Raw genomic sequence first — 24038 nt, forward strand, 5'->3', positions numbered from 1 at the left:
AGAAACTTTCTCCTAACCAGAGACCGGGAAATAACAAACTAATAGGGAGACTGACTCAAGCCTAAAAGTTGTCATGCAATCCACAATAGTCCTAGGTTGAGGTATCTAAACAGAACCTAACTCGCACGGGCAACAAGTCAATCACACAGCAAGTAAGCAACACAGGTGAACAGGTATCACACGCTATATGCAAACAAGTGGCTCATACAAGGTTGGGCTTTAGTCAATGGGTCATATCGACCTTGACAAACAAGCCAACTGGAAAGGGTGGTCAGGCTCTTAACCTCTAACATTGAGAGTTAGGGTGAGCAGATGAAATGGAGATGAGAGTTATGCCTCATAGCTCTTAACCCGGGCCTGGGTGAGCTTGAATCAAAGAAGGTGTGGGAGTCCAGAATGTGGGACTCTATTCCACATGACTGACACAACAAGATTTTGGGTTTTTATTCAAAGTGCATCAACACAGGGTGTGAGCAAGATGAATGACACAACTGAGTAGCAGGGGATGGATTGCACATCCCTTCTATCTGCCAATGCCTCTTCACTTAGGAGGTCTTTATATGTACAAGGCACAAAGATACATGTTCAATCAAACAGTCACCATTCAAAAACCAGAAAGTGTAAAATCATAAAATCAACACTAAAAAATAGAGGACATTCATGTGAACAATTAGCAAAAAGAATGGATTCATTTGGATCATTTTCCAATTTGATATGATTTTCTAAAGTTAGCAAAAAAAATGAAATAAAAATGATCATGCACATGGAATTTGGAGGGAAAAGTGGAAATGAAAATAAAATTTGAAAAAACGCTTCCAGGCGGAATCGAACCAAGGGAGGGCGCTGGGAACAAAACGGCGTCGTTTTGACGTTGTGCCCTAGTCAAAAACCAGCGACGGACCAGCGACGGCCACTAGCGGACGCTAGCGGCGGAAACCACCGTCTTCTTCATGAAGACGGTGGTGAACAGTACACGATTTTTTTTTCCAGAATTAGCGAAATTATATATGGTTGGACTCGTCTTGACGTGTAGATCACGAATCCACTAATATTTTTCTCTAATTCATCATATATTTCAAGAATCGATCAAGAACACTTATGAACACCAAACTTTAATCTCTCATAACTCTCTCAATATTCATCCGTTTTTTATGAAATTTAGATCAAAATTTTCAGCGCGAAAAGATCTACAATATTATGTACATAACATCATGAATTAAGAGGTTCGAAATTTTGACCTCTTGAAGATCCAACAATGGCAGTGGTGTATTCAAGGCTTGGTAGGCATGTAGATCCACTCCTATATCATTGTTGTGAAGCTTGAAGTTGAAGTTGAGACTTGGAACAGCTTAGATCTTGCTTAACAATCAACTTCCATTCTTGAGTTCTTGAGCTTGCTATGCATAATTTCCACACGAATTCCACAATCCAAGGCTTGATCTACACTAATTGAAGATCACAGAACCAAAATATGCAAGAAAAATCAAGTGTTCTTTGAAGAATTTTTGAATTATGGTAGAGAGAAAATTTTGGAGGGAAAAAAGTTCTAGATCTAGAAATGATGAATCATGAAAATTCTGTTATGATTAGCTATTTATATGACATGTTAATCCATTTCATAATCACACTTAACTTGGCTAATGAAATTTTAATTCAAAAATGAGGTGTTATGCAAAATTTGGTTTTTTCACCCCATGCATGCAACATGCACGTGAACAGTAACAATGGCCATGCAATTTCACTTAAAATCCTCCTATGAACATGTTGGAATGGTTAAAAAGTCCATATGATGCACCAATTTTGAATTCATGATTTTCCCTCCAAAATAAGCATGAATATGCATATGGTCATGTGATGAATTTTCATGCAATGTGATGAATGATTTAGAAAGTTCATGTCATGAGAAGAATTTGGAAAAAAGGAGCACTCAATTTGGAGTTATGAGTCCAAAGATATGGCCTTTTGAAGTTTCAAGCACACTTGGCAATAATTTGATCATATCTCCTCAACCATTCATCATAAATTCATGATTTTGGACTTTTTGGAAATGGGAGAGAAAGATCTTCAACTTTCATGTTGGACAAAATTTCATTTGAAGCTTATTTGAGGATGTAAGATCCAGTTGAATTTGAACCAAAAACTTTCCATTTTTGGAAACTTTCAATTACAGGTCACTTTCCATTTTTCGAAAGTTTTGATCTGGCCTCAAATTCTTCAAGATATGCATTTGACATGATGAATAAGCCTCTTTTGAACATGAATGAGATGTTGAAAACTATTTCTCCACCTCCTAGCCCTCAGTTGACTTTCTGGTTGACAGATGACCTAGAAGTGCCCTGATCAGCCTGAGCCTTAACCACTTGAGGAATTGGCTCCAAAATGAACCCCTAGCTCTTGTAAGCTCCACATAATAATCATATGATCCTCATCCAAGCAAATAAACCCCATCTCCTTGAGGAACCCTGACTGGTAGAATGCAACTGATTAGGGTTGACCAGAGGTCAAAACCCTAATCCCAAAGAATCTGAGCCTGAACAATGAGCCCCTTGAGGATGACATAACCATGATGATGATGATGTACCCTTGCCAATAAGATAATGCTCAAACTCCTTGAAGGACCAAGAAACCCTAATTGAAGCACAAACCTCAGATGATTAGTGATCAATTTATGAGACCCTCAGGCTTACATCTCTTAACCTCTCCATCTTCTGAGAAAGACTTAGGAGGATGACTTGTTTATTCTCACATGATATGCAATATTCAAATGCCTAATGTCCTAAAAAATGAAATGCAATATGCTAAGCTAGTCCCAAGAGAGGAGGGCAAATTTTGAGGTGTTACAGCTGCCCCTATTCAATCCACTGTGAACCTGTCGATATGAATAGCCTCGGCTTTCAGATGATCAGGGTGAAGAGTGATTGAATACCAAGAACAGACGAACAATTTGCACTCCGCTGGGGATTATTATATTTTTTGCTTTTCTTGAACCCCGGCCAAATATTTTCTTTTGTGCGGATGATCCCGGATCACCGCATTTGAACCCCGATAACGTCATATTACTCTTGCTGCCAAACAATGAACCTCGTTCTCCATTTTCTTGTGATAATTCCGTTGGCAATGCCGGAAATAACACCAATCACCACTTTGATAGCGACATATCAGAGGGTATTCGACCAGACATTTACCAATGACTGGGAAGGAACTCGACGTTTACTGACATCGAACAATGATGTTTACTGACACCAAAGAAAGGATATTCGACCAGACATTTACTGATGACTGGGAAGGAACTCGACGTTTACTGACATCGAACAATGATGTTTACTGACACCAAAGGAGGGATATTCGACCAGACATTTACCAATGACTGGGAAGGAACTCGACGTTTACTGACATCGAACAATGATGTTTACTAACACCAAAGAAAGGATATTCGACCAGACATTTACCAATGACTGGGAAGGAAATCGACGTTTACTGACATCGAACAATGATGTTTACTGACACCAAAGAAAGGATATTCGTCCAGACATTTACCAATGACTGGGAAGGAAATCGACGTTTACTGACATCGAACAATGATGTTTACTGACACCAAAGAAAAGATATTCGACCAGACATTTACCAATGACTGGGAAGGAAATCGACGTTTACTGACATCGAACAATGATGTTTACTGACATCGAAGAAAAGATATTCGACCATACATTTACTGATGACTGGAAAGGAAATCAACGTTTACTGACATCGAACAATGATGTTTACTGACACCGAAGGAAAGATACTCGACCAGACATTTACCAATGACTGGGAAGGAAATCGACGTTTACTGACATCGAACAATGATGTTTACTGACATCGATCAATGATGTTTACTGGCACCAAAGAAAAGATATTCGACCAGACATTTACCAATGACTGGGAAGGAAATCGATGTTTACTGAAATCGAACAATGATGTTTACTGACATCGAAGAAAAGATATTCGACCAGACATTTACTGATGACTGGGAAGGAAATCGACGTTTACTGACATCGAACAATGATGTTTACTGACACCCAAGAAAGCAAACATTACGAGGATCGACACGACACTTACTGGTATCGCAAGAATGACGTCTACATACGTCAAAACAAGACAGACGTTTGTCGGGGACTAACTGGGGAATGTTGTTGATCCAAAATCACGATGCTGAACTCCTCAGAGTAACACCTTCCAACTTCCATCGAAACCAAACCTCAAACGGTAACCACGGTTTGAGACTAGTTTATGCTTGCAAGGATGATGCATGAATTTTTTCAGCGTAATGCTCCATAACCATGGAAATGCTACGCAATGAACTATGCAATATGCTATGCTTCTCTAAATGATGAATGCATAAAAAGTATCCCCCTCAAGGGACTCTTCTGGGGAGCTCGAGGCACTCTGCTAAGGAACTCGACAACACTCCAATCTCCACCCTGTTGGGGAATAGCACTGCTGCTGAGGAAAAGACAACCCTCACCGGGGAAGACCTCTGCTGAACCCGATCCGTTCAGGGACTTCGCTGGGGAACAAACCACTAACACACTCTGCGGGGAAAACAACAATCTTCGACTTGCTGGGGAAATATACAAGCTCCGCCGTGCTACGGGAAATAACAACCTTCAGGCCCCTCCGCTGGGGAAATAGCAACCTTCAGGCCTGGCTGCTGAGGAAACACCGATCTAAAACCTGCTGAGGAGATGACCATCCCGACCCTGCTAGGGAAGACACAGACCTTGAATCTGTTGGGGAGGTAACAATCCCAACTCTGCTTGGGGAAACCAGGAAAGTCTGGCACAGAACACCCATCGACTCGTCGAACCATGGTATTCAACATCTAAATCCAGTGTCAGCTTTCCACTTTTGAGAGCTCCCAGACTTGTCTCGACTTTTCTGATTCATCACCTTGTATTACTGCCTTCTCCGTACTCCACAAAGATCAAACTCCTTGGATTCATACAAACTCTCCAGTCCTCAGACTTTGAAGAGCCTTCTTGAGTAACCCTCCAGGATCGTCGCATGTTCTTCCGTCGTCTTTTCACCGTTCCTCCATTCCTCGTCCCTGATTGGACTCCACGGGGATACTTTTCAAAAAGGATTCACATCACAACCTGCAAGTGAGTGAAAATATCTAACAGCACCTGCAAAAGAGATCGTTAGATAAAAACGTGCCCCAGGCGTGCCAAAATTTCAACACCTAGGTCACTCCACCTTCCAAATAAGATTTCCGGTTTTCAATCTTATGAACATGCATTAGAAGGGACCTGTATGTCTCAAAATGCAAAGATTCTTTATCAAAATAAACGGATGTTTTTGCAATCAAAACGGTCATGAAAACAAAAAACAAAATTATTTGACTGAATATGCATTTTATTGATTGAAAAAGGTGTGGCTCAAAACCGAGCAATACACAGGAAGCAATTCCTGAAAAGAGGTAATTGTGCACAAAAGGAAAAATCTATCCTAATGGCAATGTGAACCCGTGATCTCATCGAGTTCCAACTCGGTTACACCCCATATGTCCTCAAGACTCTCCGTGCTTTCTGCCTTCTGAACAAGACGCTTCCGACTGATCCCTGCCGGGGATTATCCACGTGCCTTAACCAAAGCGCAAACGATCATGCTGGACGCAGTTGTTCGTTTCATTCCCTCTTTTGCCTGGACCGCCCTTTCGGGTTTTCAGTCCACCGGGATACCCTTTTTTGCCCAAGTCTCCCTTGTGGGGTTTTCGACTTGCCGGGTGTATAGTTTTTCTTTTTATATCCCTAATTTTTGCCTGAACCTTTTTCATTTTTTCGGTTCGCCGGGATGCCCATTTTTGCCTGGACTATTTTATTCTTTTCGTCCAGCGGGTCTCTTATACGAAGTATTTTTTAACTGCGTCCGCATTCCCAGGGGATGGAAAATCCTCACCATCCATGGTCGTCAACAACAAGGCTCCGCCGGAGAAAACCTTCTTGACCACGAATGGACTTTCATAACCGGGTGTCCACTTGCCCCAACGATCGTTTTGAGGAGGAAGTATCCTTTTCAACACCGTGTCTCCTACGTGGTACACACGAGGTCGCACCTTTCGGTTAAAAGTCAGCTTCATCCGCTGCTGGTACAACTGCCCATGACAAATGGCCGCTAGCCTCTTTTCCTCAATCAGGCTCAACTCTTCGTACTGAGTCCTTACCCATTCAGCCTCTTGCAATTTCACGTCCATCAGGACTCTCCACAATGGGATCTAGACCTCAGTAGGTAACACCCCTTCTATCCCATACACAAGTGAGAAAGGTGTTGCCCCAGTATATGTACGCATCGAGGTTCGATACCCAGGATACAAGTTTCGCGTTCAGCCATGCTGTTGGTGCATTCAAATGTTAGCCGGGCAACAAAAGGACCGTGGGCTCCCCTTTGGCGTAACCAAAGCAACACCAACCTTGCTTCCATTCACTTTAACGACCCCATCAAACATCAGAATCCGTTCAGATTCATGGTCAGGCCCCTCCTCCGGGATCGGTTCCTCACAATCTTTCGATTTGAGAACCTCGATGTCCTCATCAGGGAACTCAAACATCATCGGTTGATAATCCTCAATGGGTTGCTGAGCGAGGTAATCAGACGATACACTCCCCTTTATTGCTTTCTGAGAGGTGTACTGAATATCATATTCAATCAAAATCACTTGCCCTCTCGCAACCCGTCCGGTTAATGCTGGCTTCTCAAATATATCCTTGACCAGATCCATCTTGAAATCCACAAAGTGGTATGAACCAGCATATACTGTCTCAGTCGGCGAGCAGCCTATGCCAAAGTACAGTAAGTTTTCTCGAGCAGTGAATGTATTATTTCACAGTCGGTAAACTTTTTGCTAAGGTAAATTGCATGCTCTTTTCGACCAGACTCGTCATGCTGCCCCAATACACACCTCATAGACCCCCTCGAGGGATGTCAAGTACGGATTCACGGTCGTCCCTCCACAGGAGGCAATAGAACCGGAAGCTCCTGCAAATATTCTTTTATTTTTCAAATGCCCCTTGGCGATCATTATTTCACCTGACCGTTTGATCTTTTCTTTTCTTTTCTTTTTTACATGAGTTCACACATGGCTGTTAGATGAGATATGAACCGTGAGATGCAGTTCAATCTACCTAAGAAACCACAAACCTCTTTTTCCGTTCTCGGTTCAGGCATTTCTTGTATTACTTTTTTTTTAGCAGGATCAACCTCGATTCCCCTTTCGCTTACAATAAGCCTAAGCAACTGACCGGACCGCACTCCGAAAGTGCGCTCACTCGGATTCAACCTCAGTTTGAATTGTCTCAACTAGTCAAACAGCTTGGCCAGATCTACCAGGTGCCCCTCTTCTGTTTGGGACTTTGCTATCATGTCATCAACATAGCATTTGATTTCATGATGAATCATATAATGAAACAAAGTCACCACGACTCTCTGACACGTGGCACCGGCGTTCTTGAGACTGAATGGCATCACCTCCACTCTTGTCACTCGCCTCCAAGGCGGCCCCAACCTTCACTTCCTTCCTGACCTCCTCGGTACACAGGCTAACAAGCTCAACTCGCTCCTCATACGGTCGAATCACCTTCTCCTCTGGTTTCAACACCCTGGCTAATCTTCCCGCAGATCACGATCTTCTTCGCCTCCTTCTTTGGCATGATAGATTGAATTATCGAAGTCATATAAAGGTGTAACCGAATTGTTATCAACAAGATCCGGAGAATAAGGGCTTTAGAGCCGGAACAAGACAGATCAAAAGAAAGAAAAATGAAAATAAACATTGCCATTTTTATTTTTGTTTTTAAACTGCAAAAATAAGTGAAAAATAGGGAACACCGCTTTTAATGTGAAAAACATCCATTTATTAATGATGCAAAACATTGCAAAATGATGCACATGAGGTGGCCGTTACAATGGACCATTACGTTTCGGGCAAAACGTATGGCTTTCATGCATACAGAATTGAAAAACAGAAATACTACTCTTCATGTAGAGTGACAGTGATGATCTTTTCGGCTTTCCAGTTTTGGACTTCCATCCCTGGTACGTACGGTTTTATCCAACCATCGAGCTCGCAGGCATTGTCAGTCTCTTCACCCACCGCACAGACGTGACTAGAATCTTCAGCAATTACACCCACCATCACCTGACCATGCGCCGGCATGGGATTAGCATTAACATTCGGAGATGGTGCAAAATTGATGGCCTTGGAGTCTACCAAGTCTTGGACAACATGCTTAAAAGCTCGACAACCCTCAATGTTATGCCCTGGTGTACCAGAATGGAATTCACACTTGGCGTTCTCATCATAGTTAGGAGGCCTCTGATCTGGTGTTACCGGAGCCATCGTCCTCGGCTGAACCAACCCAAGATCCATCAATTTCTTAAGCAGAAAAGCATATGTCACGGGTGGCTTATCAAACTGACGATCAATCCCCTTTCCTCTCACTTGGTACCCAGCTCTCTGTGCTCTCTGTTGAGGTGGCTGATGTTGCTGTTTTACCGATTGATTACCAGCAGGAATGGTTACCGCAGCAGTGTGCTGGTAGTAACGATCCCTACCGCGTCCCCTTTGGGCATACACAACACTCGATTCACCCTCATTCTTGCGCTGACCGTTCCCAAACGGCTTCTTTACTCCAGATGACGGAGCATTTCCCTGTATTTTCCCCATTCTCAGCCAGCTTTCAATTCTCTCACCAGCCACTACTATGTCTGCAAATCCAGTGACGGGACAACCCACCATCCTTTCAGCAAAAATCCCCTGCAGGGTACCCATGAACAGACCAGACATCTCCCGATCCACCAGCGGAGGTTGAACTCTGGCAGCCAACTCCCTCCACCTTTATGCATATTCTTTAAACCCTTCATTCGGCTTCTGAGACATACCCTGCAACTGGGTACGGCTAGGAGCCATGTCAGCATTGAATTGGTGTTGTTTAAAGAACGCATCTCCGAGATCCTTCCAGCTCTTGATATCCGAAGACCTCAATTTGGTATACCATTCCAGAGACCCGTCAGACAAGCTGTCCTGGAAGAAATACATCCATAGCTTCTGATCCATTGTATAGGCAGAAATCTTTTGGACGAAAGCCTGGAGATGAGTTTCCGGGCAAGAACTCCCATTGTATTTGTCAAACATGGGCACTTTAAACTTTTGCGGGATCACAATCCCCTCAACTAGCCCCATGTTTGTCATGTTGACAACACCAGGAGTAGCATGGCTTTCCAGAGCCCTGATCTTCTCTGCTAGCACCTGAATTTCCTTGTTTGGCAGCGGAACACCGTACTAACCAAACTGTTCGTTCAGCACAGAAAACTGATCTTCCTCTCTATCCTCCATGGCCCCAAAGAAAGGAGGAAACTGATCATCCTTCAGATTATTGCCCATAGGACCTGGTATACCGCCTGTAGCAACACCGAAACCACCCCCATTATTAATCACTACGCCCGCAGTTGTCTTTTTTCTGAGATCTCCCCCATCCCTGGAACCACCAAGGCCATTGTTGGAGACACCCTCAAGATTATTACTACTGTTGGCAGCAGAAGCCCGCTCAAGCTTCTCCACTTTCTCAACCAACGCCTTCTGCCCCAAGGAGAACCCTTGCATAACATTGATCAGCTCTCCAATCTTCTCTTTGAGCTCGAGAATGTCTGTGTTGGATGTATCCATCAGTTTGGATCTGTTGTGCCTGGTAGGGTATCTGTACGGACGTGCTACGTGCAGAGGGATGATTCTACGTGCGCGAGCAATGATTCCTGAGTAAACCCAAACACGTTAGAAACTGACACCTGCAAAACAGAAGACAGGTTATTATGACTCACGCATGAATGCAATGTCTATCCATATGAGGAACAATCTGTCCTTCGATTCTAGCTTCATCGAGACAGATAATAATCCGACAATAACATTCTGACATCAGGATGTCTCTCAACCAGAATCTCAATCGAGAATGTACCCTGAGTATGGATAGACACGGGTTAGATGCAGATGAATGCAAAATGGGAATGATGCTGATGCATGAGTGCAATGTACTATGCCATCCTCCAAGTCCTCTAAAAATCAACTGCACTGAGGCCCTGGTCTCTGAACTGATCACAACCATCTGAGGGAACTGAATAACCATAAATCCGACTCGGGGTTCCGAAATAAATAGAACCGGAGAATACATCACCATCATCACCAGAAAGTCCTCTGAACAGATAAACACAAGACCCTCTGAACCAGCCCAGGGAATCCTGAAATAAACGGATCCCCACTGATAAATACCACGGACAGAACTCCGGCGTTTCAGAAATAAATATCCATAAATCCGACTTATAAATAGGACTCTGATCAACTGCTGAACCATTAGTCACCAACAAAGTCACCATCAGAACATTCCTTTGCAAGAATCAACCCTCCCCTCACAGGTGAATTCTAATAAGGTCATCCTAAGGCGGATAATAGCCTCGACAATCGAGCAAAGATACTCAACGGGTTTGCCCTTTCGGGTGTGCCGCTGCAGCTCTCATAAGATCATCTCAACCAAAGATCCGGGAAAGAACGGTCACCGAAGTCACCAGCTTAGATGAGGTGACTCAACCAGAGTGGATATTCCACAAAGGAAGAGCTCCCTCAAAAGAACTTCGTCCGACTTGTGGTATGTCACGTCGCCAAAAACATGTTGACCTAACATGAGAGGCAACATGAGACCACACTAATCCTAGGTGTATACTCGGGCTTGGGTTTTAGCCCCACTCAGAACACCCACCCCAAAATCAGAGGAACCATCCTGTACAGAATCCAACACAATGATAATATGATGCATGCAAACATTTATGCAAATATATACACAACAATAATGATCATAAATGCAATAAATAGGGCAATAAAAGCAACCAAAACTATCCTAGAGAGCGCTAGGAATGACTCGCTTAGGGAAGATGGACCAGCAAGAGGTCAACTTCTATGTCCCCAGCAGAGTCGCCAGCTGTCGCATCCGTGAAAAACAATCGGCGGGAAAACAAACAAACAGAGCCGCCACCGTGCGTTATTTATCCCAAAAGAGGGAAAGGAAACGCTCGAAGAAAACCTGGAAAGGAAATGGTCTTGCGACCGGAGATTACAAGGATCGGGAGTCGGTTACGCAAGGGGAAGGTATTAGCACCCCTCACGTCCGTCGTACTCGACGGGATCCACGCTCAAGAGAATAGAATAAGGTTGTTAAATAACTGCTCAAAGGAATGCACACAAACTGGAATAAAACACAGATGGAAGAAGAGGGGAACGGGCTCGCTAGGACATCGCATCCTATGCCTACGTATCTCATCTGGAATGAGAATCAGAGCTACCGTAGTTCGGCTAACGCACGCCGAAACAAAACACACGCCCAGACGCTGAGACATCAAAAGAAACACACAAATGGAAACAGACTGCCAATGGCTGGTCTTACGTCCGACTTCAAACAACAAACACAAACGAGGAAACCGAATGCCAATCGCTGGACTTACATCAGACTCCAAACACACAAACAAACGGGAAACCAAATGTCAATCGCTGGACTTACATCAGACTCCAAACACACAATAAACGAGAGGTTACCAAACAGACAAGCTAATAGGGAGTCTGGAACTCGAGCCTAAAAACTGTCAAGCAAACACACACAAAAAAGGAAAAGGGTGCCCGGAGAGATCTCGCACGATCTCCTGCCTACGTACCTCATCTGGTATGAGGATCAGGGCGACGTAGTTCCCCTTAACAGGGGAGAAACTTTCTCCTAACCAGAGACCGGGAAATAACAAACTAATAGGGAGACTGACTCGAGCCTAAAAGTTGTCATGCAATCCACAATAGTCCTAGGTTGAGGTATCTAAACAGAACCTAACTCGCACAGGCAGCAAGTCAATCACACAGCAAGTAAGCAACACAGGTGAACAGGTATCACACGCTATATGCAAACAAGTGGCTCATACAAGGTTGGGCTTTAGTCAAGGGGTCATATCGACCTTGACAAAGAAGCCAACTGGAAAGGGTGGTCAGGCTCTTAACCTCTAACATTGAGAGTTAGGGTGAGCAGATGAAATGGAGATGAGAGTTATGCCTCATAGCTCTTAACCCGGGCCTGGGTGAGCTTGAATCAAAGAAGGTGTGGGAGTCCAGAATGTGGGACTCTATTCCACATGACTGACACAATAAGATTTTGGGTTTTTATTCAAAGTGCATCAACACAGGGTGTGAGCAAGATGAATGACACAACTGAGTAGCAGGGGACGGATTGCACATCCCTTCTATTTGCCAATGCCTCTTCACTTAGGAGGTCTTTATATGTACAAGGCACAAAGATAAACAAGCACAAACATTGCCTCTTAAGGAGGGCTTCAGACAGGTGCCTGCCAAAATAACATGACAGGTCTTCCAGACTACATGAAGTTAAGGAAGTTACCTAAGTGGTATGCCAACCACAAGCCAAGGAAAGCAACTCAAATAATGAGTTAAAGCGGCTAAAGTACCTGTAAGAAAAACTAAAACAGTCAATATTTTCATTCAGACAAACAGACAACAGTCAATAGATCTCAATAGACAGACAAGTCCAATATACACAATGAGTAAGCCATAAGGAAAACACTCAAATGAATTATCATCAAAGCCTACAAAACAAACAAATGTTAGCAAACAATAACAAATGGCCAAGCTCAAATGAAGAAGCAACATCAATCATGGAGATGCATACTTGAACCTGAAATTCACAACTCAAGTGTGAGTACAAATCCCTAGGGCAAAGCCTAGGGTCAAAAGTGAAGAAGAAATTCAAAACAGAAGCTAAAAATCAACATGAATCATCCTTAATCAATCATGAACATGTCCTAAAAAGGACCAAATCAAAATCATCAAGCAATGTCATCATTCAACCAAGAGAAGGCAATGCACACAACATGATCACCAATTGGACACACAAGATGAGAAAATGCACATTAAATCAGAAATGGCTCAAACAATTCTGGAAATTTTCATGAGCATTCAACACATCAAACACAATTAGCATACCAAAAATTGTAAACATAAGAGATCAATTGATATGGAAATGAAAATGATCAAATAGGACATCCAATAGTGTGACACAAATTGTCACACCATACAAACATGTGCATAAAGCAGAAATGGAAAATGAGAAAAATGCCCAATCAAGCCTCAAACATCCATCAACATGTTAGGAACAATCATGCAAAATTTCATGGCATTTGGATTATTTTTGAGCATTTCACATTAGGGAGAATGGAGCAAGGTCACAAAATCATACATGTCCAATCAAACAGTCACCATTCAAAAACCAGAAAGTGTAAAATCATAAAATCAACACTAAAAAATAGAGGACATTCATGTGAACAATTAGCAAAAAGAATGGATTCATTTGGATCATTTTCCAATTTGATATGATTTTCTAAAGTTAGCAAAAAAAATGAAATAAAAATGATCATGCACATGGAATTTGGAGGGAAAAGTGGAAATGAAAATAAAATTTGAAAAAACGCTTCCAGGCGGAATCGAACCGAGGGAGGGCGCTAGGAACAAAACGGTGTCGTTTTGACGCTGTGCCCTAGTCAAAAACTAGCGACGGACCAGTGACGGCCACTAGCGGACGCTAGCGGCGGAAACCACCGTCTTCTTCATGAAGACGGTGGTGAACAGTACACGATTTTTTTTCCAAAATTAGCGAAATTATATATGGTTGGACTCGTCTTGACGTGTAGATCACGAATCCACTAATATTTTTCTCTAATTCATCATATATTTCAAGAATCGATCAAGAACACTTATGAACACCAAACTTTAATCTCTCATAACTCTCTCAATATTCATCCGTTTTTTATGAAATTTAGATCAGAATTTTCAGCGCGGAAAGATCTACAATAATATGTACATAACATCATGAATTAAGAGGTTCGAAATTTTGACCTCTTGAAGATCCAACAATGGCAGTGGTGTATTCAAGGCTTGGTAAGCATGTAGATCCACTCCTATATCACTGTTATGAAGCTTGAAGTTGAAGTTGAGACTTGGAACAACTTAGATCTTGCTTAACAATCAACTTCCATTCTTGAGTTCTTGAGCTTGCTATGCACAATTTCCACACGAATTCCACAATCCAAGGCTTGATCTACACTAATTGAAGATCACAGAACCAGAATATGCAAGAAAAATAAAGTGTTCTTTGAAGAATTTTTTAATTATGGTAGAGAGAAAATTTTGGAGGGAAAAAAGTTCTAGATCTAGAAATGATGAATCATGAAAATTCTGTTATGATTAGCTATTTATATGACATGTTAATCCATTTCCTAATCACACTTAACTTGGCTAATGAAATTTTAATTCAAAAATGAGGTGTTATGCAAAATTTGGTTTTTTCACCCCATGCATGCAACATGCACGTGAACAGTAACAATGGCCATGCAATTTCACTTAAAATCCTCCTATGAACATGTTGGAATGGTTAAAAAGTCCATATGATGCACCGATTTTGAATTCATGATTTTCCCTCCAAAATAAGCATGAATATGCATATGGTCATGTGATGAATTTTCATGCAATGTGATGAATGATTTAGAAAGTTCATGTCATGAGAAGAATTTGGCAAAAAGGAGCACTCAATTTGGAGTTATGAGTCCAAAGATATGGCCTTTTGAAGTTTCAAGCACACTTGGCAATGATTTGATCATATCTCCTCAACCATTCATCATAAATTCATGATTTTGGACTTTTTGGAAATGAGAGAGAAAGATCTTCAACTTTCATGTTGGACAAAATTTCATTTGAAGTTTCTTTGAGGATGTAAGATCCAGTTGAATTTGAACCAAAAACTTTCCATTTTTGGAAACTTTCAATTACAGGTCACTTTCCATTTTTGGAAAGTTTTGATCTGGCCTCAAATTCTTCAAGATATGCATTTGACATGATGAATAAGCCTCTTTTGAACATGAATGGGATGTTGAAAACTATTTCTCCACCTCCTAGCCCTTAGTTTACTTTCTGTTGACTTTCTGGTTGACAGATGACCTAGAAGTGCCCTGATCAGCCTGAGCCTTAACCACTTGAGGAATTGGCTCCAAAATGAACCCCTAGCTCTTGTAAGCTCCACATAATAATCATATGATCCTCATCCAAGCAAATAAACCCCATCTCCTTGAGGAACCCTGACTGGTAGAATGCAACTGATTAGGGTTGACCAGAGGTCAAAACCCTAATCCCAAAGAATCTGAGCCTGAACAATGAGCCCTTTGAGGATGACATAACCATGATGATGATGATGTACCCTTTCCAATAAGATAATGCTCAAACTCCTTGAAGGACCAAGAAACCCTAATTGAAGCACAAACCTCAGATGATTAGTGATCAATTTATGAGACCCTCAGGCTTGCATCTCTTAACCTCTCCATCTTCTGAGAAAGACTTAGGAGGATGAGTTGTTTATTCTCACATGATATGCAATATGCAAATGCCTAATGTCCTAAAAAATGAAATGCAATATGCTAAGCTAGTCCCAAGAGAGGAGGGCAAATTTTGAGGTGTTACAATATGGAATTCCAAAGAAAATTGTATTTTGATTTCAAAGAAACGAGATGTCACTGGGGTGACTAGTAATGATTGAAGATAGATAATGGATCATGAAAGATATGGACGATTCCCTAAGGCGGAAGAGGGAATAATTAAAATTATGCTCGCCAAGGATCCACATCCTCGTGCCTACCTATTCTCAATGTGCAATGAGAAAGTCAGAGCAATTGTAGTTCGTGGAACTACGAAAATGAAAGGAGATAAGAAGTGTTTGCCTAGGAAACTAGGACTAACAAGACAAACAACCTCAAGGATATGATTGATGTGATGAATAGTATAATTTGTACCAACAGAATGGTAACATGGGAACCCACAAAGGCAAACTGGCTTTGAACCCAAGAGTGAAAAGGTATAGACTAAGAGGTAGAAGAACAGAGGCATACCCACTATATTGTCTTACCGAAAAGAATGAATTAAGTGTTTGGATACAAGCCAAAAAAATCTTGGTTCACAAGATGTAAAAATGTCCTAAAAGGATAAGTATGGGACCCAAAAAGTATTGTTAGATGCAAGGAAGAATATATCACTTGCTGAGGAACAAACAATTTGAGATTAAAGAGAACGGTATCTTGGATCCATGAAGGAATAAACTCTGAACCGAAGAGTAAAACTGGTATGAACCAACAAGTGAGGGAGCCGAGGCATGGTATAAATGTATTGGAATAACCAAAAATAAAGGAATTAAATGTCTGGGTACAAGCCAAACAACTCTTGGTTCACAAGGCGGATTGTTCATTAGGTGTCCTAAAAGGATGTGCATAGGAACCAAGAAAGAATAATATTTGATATCAAAAAGATGGTATTGATTGAATGAGTGATGGATTAATAAATAAGGTAGCTCTCAAAGAATCTGAATTCTCCTGCCTGCGTATTCTCACTATGCAATGAGAAAGTCAGAGCTTTCGTAGTTCAGCCCACTATGGCTGACAGCAAGATGGTTGAGGCAAAATAAATGATTGATTGAATATGAAATATGAAGAGACTTGACAATTGATTGATAAGAATCACACTAAAGTCTACGTATAAGGGTGAATGCTTTGAATAGCTAAGGCTTACGCCCCGTTTGCAAAGTCACTCTAGACAAGGGTAGGAAAAACTCTGTCTCATCATTCCTTATTACTTAAGGCTCATAGCGCATGATACTTCTCATAACTGACAAGTTTCTTGGAGAAGAATCCTCATTGTTTCTCCTTGAGTTGATGTTGCTTTGTATGAAGAAGACTTGGTAGTTTACTCGATTCGCATTGCACTAAAGTCTATGAACAAGGGAGAATGCTCTGAATAGCTAGGGCCTACACCCCGTACGCAAAGTCACTCTAGACAAGGGTAGGAGAAACTCTGTTTCATTATTCCTTATTACTTAAGGCTCGAGTCGTACAATTTGAATTGTATTTACCAAGTGTTGACCTTTGATTTATCTTGTATAATTCGCTGCTTGATATGATTAGGATGTCTTGCATGAAAGACTGGTCTTGAAGCTTGGAGATCCACAACGTTAGAATTAATCTTATCAAGTGATCGCGTGACTTTTGATCACTTGAATGGATTGTGGGGTTATACATGACCAAAGGATTTAATTGATCAAGTGAGTTACAAGATATTGATTAAAAAATTCAGCAACTAACTTTGTATTCTCTACACATCAACTTCCAATTTTCATGTCAAAAAGGAACCACCACCGGAGCTCCGGCACCACCACGACGGAGGCGGCGGCGGAATTGACTTGAATCATGAAAAAGAATTATCTTCCTACTCCTCTCAGCCTCTTATATCCTAATCTCTCATCTATTTTAACTACAAGTTAATAAATTTTGGAAATTGAGCCAATAAAGTCAAGAACCCTAAGCACAAAATCTAAAATTAAATGGGGATGGAGGAAAATCAAACCATCAAACCTTAGGGTTTCAATTCTCCACTATATAAGCTACATTATGATGTCAAAAATTCAGCAAACAAGCAAGTATAAAATTTCACCGACCTGCAAGAACGGAGGTTTGTTCTTTGAATTTAGTGTTGGAGATGAAGAAGATGAAGTGAAAACTAGAGGTATGCTACTTTGAACCTTTAATATTCTACTTCTACTATGAACTCCTCCTCTTCAAGAATCGACTCTGAAAAATTCTGAATTGAATTGTTGTTGTTTATGTTGATTATATGAATGTAGAAATAATGTTTAACGCAAGAGGTTTAGCTCAATTGATAACAAACTTCAATGTGAAGCTTGCTTCAATGGTGATTTGAGCTTTGGTGTAGGGAGAAGAATTGGAAAAGATGAAGTGAGAGGAGAAAAGTTGAATTCGCAATGAGTAATTTGAGAGAATGATCAAGTTCTGAGGTTTTTTTGTGTAATGAGAGTGATGTGTTTATATAGGTTATAGGTTTGGACCAAATGGAGGTTCAGAGTTAGTTTTGTGAGGCTTGGAATTGGTTAAATGAGGCTTGCGGTTAGTTGAATTGGTTTGGAGTTAGCTTGGGACTATTATGAGTAACTCACAAATGTTGAGAGGTTTGGTGAATTAAAGTGTTAGGAGCTTGGTTCAATGCATGAATAATATTGTTGGTTGCTACATAATTATGTAAAGGTTACAATGTGTATTGATGCAGACATTGGGACTGGTTTGGAGTGCAAATGAAACTGCATTACTGCTGCAAAATGCAGCATTTTAGCTCATTGTTTCAGGTGTAATTGAATAACCAAGATATGGTAATCGATTAACATCACGCAGAATGGTCTTTTTGCCTACTGGAAGCATGTGTAATCGATTAACCAAGATATGGTAATCGATTAACATCACGCAGAGTGGTCTTTTGGCTACTGGAAGCAGGTGTAATCAATTAACCAAGATATAGTAATCGATTAACATCATGCAGAGTGGTATTTTCCTTTGCTTTGATGCATGGGCTCATGTGTGAGGCATAATGGCTTGGCTTTTTTCCTTGTGTGTGATTTTGCATGGTTGGTATGATCAAGGCTTGGTGTACTTGTTGATTTTGGCTTATTGAACATTTTGTACTAAAACAATTGTTTGAACTACGTTTTATACTTGAGTAAGTTTGAACCAATCTTAAATCCGATTTCTTTAACTTGAATGAACATTTGTGCCATGAATCGAATAAATCAAAGACCGTGATAGCCCCTAGTAACCCCACTAATCCGTTGTCGCACACGGGTCAAAAACGAGTTTAAAAGTGTAGTAAAACGGAAGCGATACTCGAATATCGTATCACAAGGACTCTTGAATGTTATAACCAAACAAATGAAAAGAATGGGGGTTTTTCAAGGTTCAAAACTTAAATCGAAGATGATTAAAGGTAAAAGTAAAGTTGATAAATAAGCTAATCTATTGTATCGATTTCCGACTTATCATCGATTCTTATAATTTCACTTCCCTAGCGGATTCAATCCTATTCTATTACAATACCCACTAACAAGCGCAAATTGGTATTATATAATGTATGTTCCTAATTTCCTAATTAAGCAAACGGATTTAAGCAAACGCGAATTAAGCAAACGTGGCTTAATCAAACACGATAACAAAAAAGCTACGCTAACGTGATTATAGTTAAGGAACATACAAACAATCAAATTTAATCAACTCTATCCTATAAGAAACAATAGAATTAAGCAAACGAAAGTAATCGAATTAAGCAAACGAGTTTATAGGAAGAATTGAAAAGAGATCGAAATTAAACCGATATTAATAAAAACCTCAAAGTGGAATTCAAATACAACAGATCAACTCTTTGGGAATTAGCTCTCCATGGAATCTTCTAAGTAATATTATATCATCAAAATTCAGAATTAGGATTTCTATAGTAGTGAAAGACTTAATATAATAAAAGGTAAATTCGGACCCTTATAGGATCCGACCCAAAAATTACAAAAACTGACCCAAACTAACTATTTTAATTAAGTCTGGAACTTCAAAGAATTATTCGACTCTCCTTCACTTAGAATCAGCTTTTGACTTCAACATGAAACTTTTAGCTTATCCTCTCAGCTTTCTAGCATATACTAGAACGTATCAATCCGATCCTCGTAGCTCAAGTTATGATCTACATAGTAACAAGGTACAAAATAACTATTTATGCTGAAAATAAAGTGCGAAAATAAAATAAAACAAAAAATAAACTTAAATATAAAAATACACTAAAATAGTAAAAATAATAGAATAAATTATAGAGTTGTCTAAGTACAATAGTAGAAGAAGGTGCATCAAAATGCACTGATCAAATTCCCCCACACTTGAACTTTTGCACTCCGAGCAAAATTAAAAATTCAAAACTCAAAACAGAAAAAATAAGAACAAACAAAACATGCAATTCTAAAGGTTATCAAGATACAAGGTACAAGCAGAATTCTAAGTCTAAACTTCAAGAATATGGTGTTAGTGAGCAACTTCTTGTGACATTCAAAGAAGATAGGAAAACAGATTACCAAAGAGTACATCCAAAAGTAGTAAGATCCTCACAAGATAAAATTCACTCAACTCTCAAGTGTTTACGTTAACTGTTTACACTCAAAGCACAACATGAAAGTTAGTACTGCCATAAGTTTAAAAAGACACTAACATCCACAATTGAAATACATGCATACAAAGATCAAAAGGACTCTTATTTGGTTGTAACGTGGCCAAGGTAAGGGTGAGATAAATCCTAAGGGGTACTAGGCTAAAATTTAAAGAGACAAAGAGACTTGAAAGAAACTGCGGGAGTTGAATTTACAAAATATTTAATTCACTTCAATAACTCTATATTAACTGTTTTCATTCATTTTTTTCTCTTTTCTCTTTTTTTTTGTTTTTCATAAGGAGTATGTATTGACATGTTTACATCCTTCTGTTTTTTTTCATTCATTTTTTTTTCTATTTTCTTTTTCTATTTTTCTTTTCTTTTTCTGCCAACTTCTGAAATATTACAAACATACTTATTCAACTCCACACAACTCCAAACAAGACTCTTCCAACCCTTTGAATAGTGTGATAACATTGTTTTTCACTTCTCGGCTTGTAATGAGTTTTAAACAAAAAAAGGATAATAGGCTCAAGGGGGTTTCAAACAAGGGATGAAATTATTTCAGGATTGGCTTTTTGGCTAACTGGCTAAAAAAACAAAAAACAAAACTGCATTTATCATATCAGTGTGCATAAGTAAATAACAGCATCAACAAGAGTCAATTCAAGTTCTAGAGACTAACAGACATGAGTGAATCACACAAGAAAGAAAGAGATGGATTTTTGTATATTATCCATATAAGGCTCAAAATCTCACAAGGTTAATTGATCTACCACAAATGATGTACCATTTAGAGTTTAGTCATTCCTATCATACTGAAAATGCACAGCAAATTTTTCACATCACACCACAAGACTTTAGTCAAGAGAACTAAGAAAAATACTCATAATTATAACTCAAAAACCAAAGGAAAAAACATGCAATTATTTTTTTTTAAGAAAGCAAACCAAAAACAAAACAGAGAAAAAACAAAGAAAACAAAACAAATAAATGGTTCCCTCCCCCATACTTAAAACATACATTGTCCTCAATGAAAGAGCATAAATATAAAATAAGAGTGAGAGAAAGAAAAGAACACACCCGAGGAGTCAAGGTGCATAAGTGATTGCATAAGCCGCCTTTCCCAAAGAGAGCTCTTCTACAGTCTCTTCTTCCAAAGTCGGGTTCTCATGGAGTAGCTTTGGGGAGTGTCCATTGACCTTGAAATTTTGATTAGTGCATTTGTCTTATATTCCAGGATCAAAGAAGTATCTTCGAAAAGTAAAAGTGTTGAATGAACACGTGAAAGTGATCTCCTTTTTTACAACATCAAGAATTAATGGATTATGGGGTTGCCTCACTACTTTTGTTTCATTTTTAAGTGAGATCCTATGCATACATATGGATGAGCTAATATCACGAGTGTCGGCCAAGGTCCATCCAATTCCCTTCTTATATATTTGCTTAAGTTGAAGCTTTGATGAATAATATGAATCCTCGGGAAGTGGTTTAGGCTCTAAAGAATGTGGTTGTTTAATGGATGGTATGTTTGGGGCAACCGGAATGTCAAGAGCTTCAACCACACAAATAACTTCGTTTATACTATCACCCTGCAAGGCAGTATCAATCCCAGCACAAACAACACAAAGGTTAGTGTCAGTACAATCATCACATGAATAAACATCATCAAACCCATATAGAGATGGAAAATCAAGTGAAAACAATTCATAAAAACTGTCATCAACCAACTCAGAGATCAATTCAATATGAAAAATAGAATTCTCCTCCAAGGGATATTAATATTTCATGGCATCGAAAATGTTAAATTTTGCGACAGTGTCACCAAATTCCATGGACATGGTTCCATCGTAGACATCAATTTTTATTTTCGCCATTTTCATGAACGGTCTGCCTAAAATGATAGGCGGTCTGCTTGAATTTATTTCTCCATACATGTCCAGAATGTAGAGATCTGCAGGAAAAATCAAGTCATTAACTTGAACAAGCACATCTTCCACTACTCCAATAGGCCGAGCATTACTTCTGTTCGTTAGTTGAATGATTAAACTTGTATGCTGTAAAGGACCAAGATCAAGGTTATTATAAATAGAAGTAGACATAACATTAATGCCTGCTCCCAAATCAAGCATGAAATTGTCGAATTTACTATCCCCAATGGTACATGGAATAGCAAAAGTTCTTGGATCCTTGCACTTTGGGGGTATGGCCTGATTGAGGGATGAAACAGTAGCTTTTTCAGGTGAATGTTTAGGCTGGATAAGGGCTGAAATGTTTCGTCCCAAATTTACTCTCTCATTTCCCTTCAACCTTTTCTTACTTGAGCACAAGTCTTTTAGAAATTTTGCATAATTTGGAACCTGCTTAATAACATCAAGAAGTGGAATGTTTACCGCCACTTTTCTGAACACATCTAAAACCTCTCTCTCCTTGTCTCCATCACCAGTCCTTTTATTTTTCAGTATTCTATGTGGGAAGGGAACTGGTGGCACATACTCCTTCTCTTTTTCTTTTTCAGTTTCTACCACAACAGTGGGTTCAGTTTCTATCACAACGGAAGAAGGTTCAGGTGTTACCTCAAGAATTTTTTTATTTTTTTCTGGTTCTTTTACCTTCTCGAATCTCAAGGAAATTGCACTCACATTAGTATTAGGGCCTTTTGGATTCACAACTGTTTGGGCAGGAAGTTGGTTTGATCCTTGGGCTTGCTGCATGGTATTCATCAAAGTGGCAAGCTGTCCAATCTGTGTCTGCAAAGTCTGAATACTGGAATCTGTTTGTTGCTGAAATTGGAGATTGTTAACAGCCATTTGTTTGACAAGACCCTCCAATGAAGGTCCGGAAGGTGAATAGGTGGTGACTTGGGGAGTGGTTTGTGGTTGTGGTTGGGGTATGACTAATTGTTGTTGGGTGGGCTGCTGGTTTCCATATCGAAGGTTTGGATGGTTTCTCCAATTGGGATGATATTTGTTGGTGGACAAGTCAGGAATGTTGTACCCTCTCTGAGTATTGCTTTGGTTGAAAAAGTTAGCTGCATATGCTTGAGGCAACTGAGTGACCGAATCATCTTGAAGAATAGGACATGTGTCAGTAGGATGTTCAGTAGAAGTACAAATACCACACAACTTTGCTGTTTAAGGTTTACTCACTGCCATTTGTTTCACTAAAGAAGTAAGCTCTTCAATTCTGGTTTCTAAAGCCTTGTTGGAAGAGGAAACCTGATGTCATTCACACCTTTTGTTTGGACCATAGAATTATTTATGGTTGTGAATTGTTGGGAGTTGAGTGACATGTTCTCAATTAGGGCTTTAGCAGCAACTAGAGTTTTATCGACAAGTGCTCCACCACTAGCAGCATCAAGAATGTTTATATCCATTGGTAACAATCCCTCATAGAAATACTGAATAAGCAGTTGTTCGGTAATTTGATGTTGAGGGCAATTGGATACTAATTGTTTGAATCTCTCCTAATACTCAGCCAATGACTCATTTCCCTGTCTAATACCACATATTTCTTTTCGGATTGATGCAATCCTGGAGACAGGAAAGTATCTCTCTAGGAAGACTCTCTTCAAATCATTCCAATTTGTGATAGAATTCGACTCAAGATAATATAACCAATCCTTGGCAGCACCTTGTAGTGAAAATGGGAAGGCTCTCAACTTGATGTGATCTTCGGTGATTCCTTCAGGTCTCAATGGTGTAGAGAAAACAACCTGAAATTCCTTAAGATTCTTATGCGAATCCTCACCTGCAAGACCACTAAACCTTGGCAACAAGTGTATTAAACCAGATTTCAACTCAAAAGGAACAGTAACATCAGCATATTCAATACATAAACCATTGTAATTCATATCAGGAGCAGCAAGTTCTCTCAGAGTTCTTTGGTCAGCCATATTAAACTCAAT

The 24038-nt window shown here is 39.9% G+C and overlaps 1 protein-coding gene across 1 annotated transcript; it reads right to left on the reverse strand.

The window, feature by feature from the left end:
- Positions 1-22150: 22150 nt before the first annotated feature.
- On the reverse strand, positions 22151-23507 carry LOC127108516 (uncharacterized). The gene is made up of 3 exons (XM_051046002.1): positions 23366-23507; positions 22296-23261; positions 22151-22188 (listed from the first exon to the last, which is right to left on the reverse strand). The coding sequence occupies exons 1-3, from the start codon at positions 23505-23507 to the stop codon at positions 22151-22153; spliced, it is 1146 nt and encodes a 381-aa protein (XP_050901959.1).
- Positions 23508-24038: the final 531 nt, after the last annotated feature.

The sequence above is a fragment of the Lathyrus oleraceus genome, chromosome 1 (genome assembly GCF_024323335.1).
Source record: "Lathyrus oleraceus cultivar Zhongwan6 chromosome 1, CAAS_Psat_ZW6_1.0, whole genome shotgun sequence".
NCBI classification, from domain to species: Eukaryota; Viridiplantae; Streptophyta; class Magnoliopsida; order Fabales; family Fabaceae; genus Lathyrus; species Lathyrus oleraceus.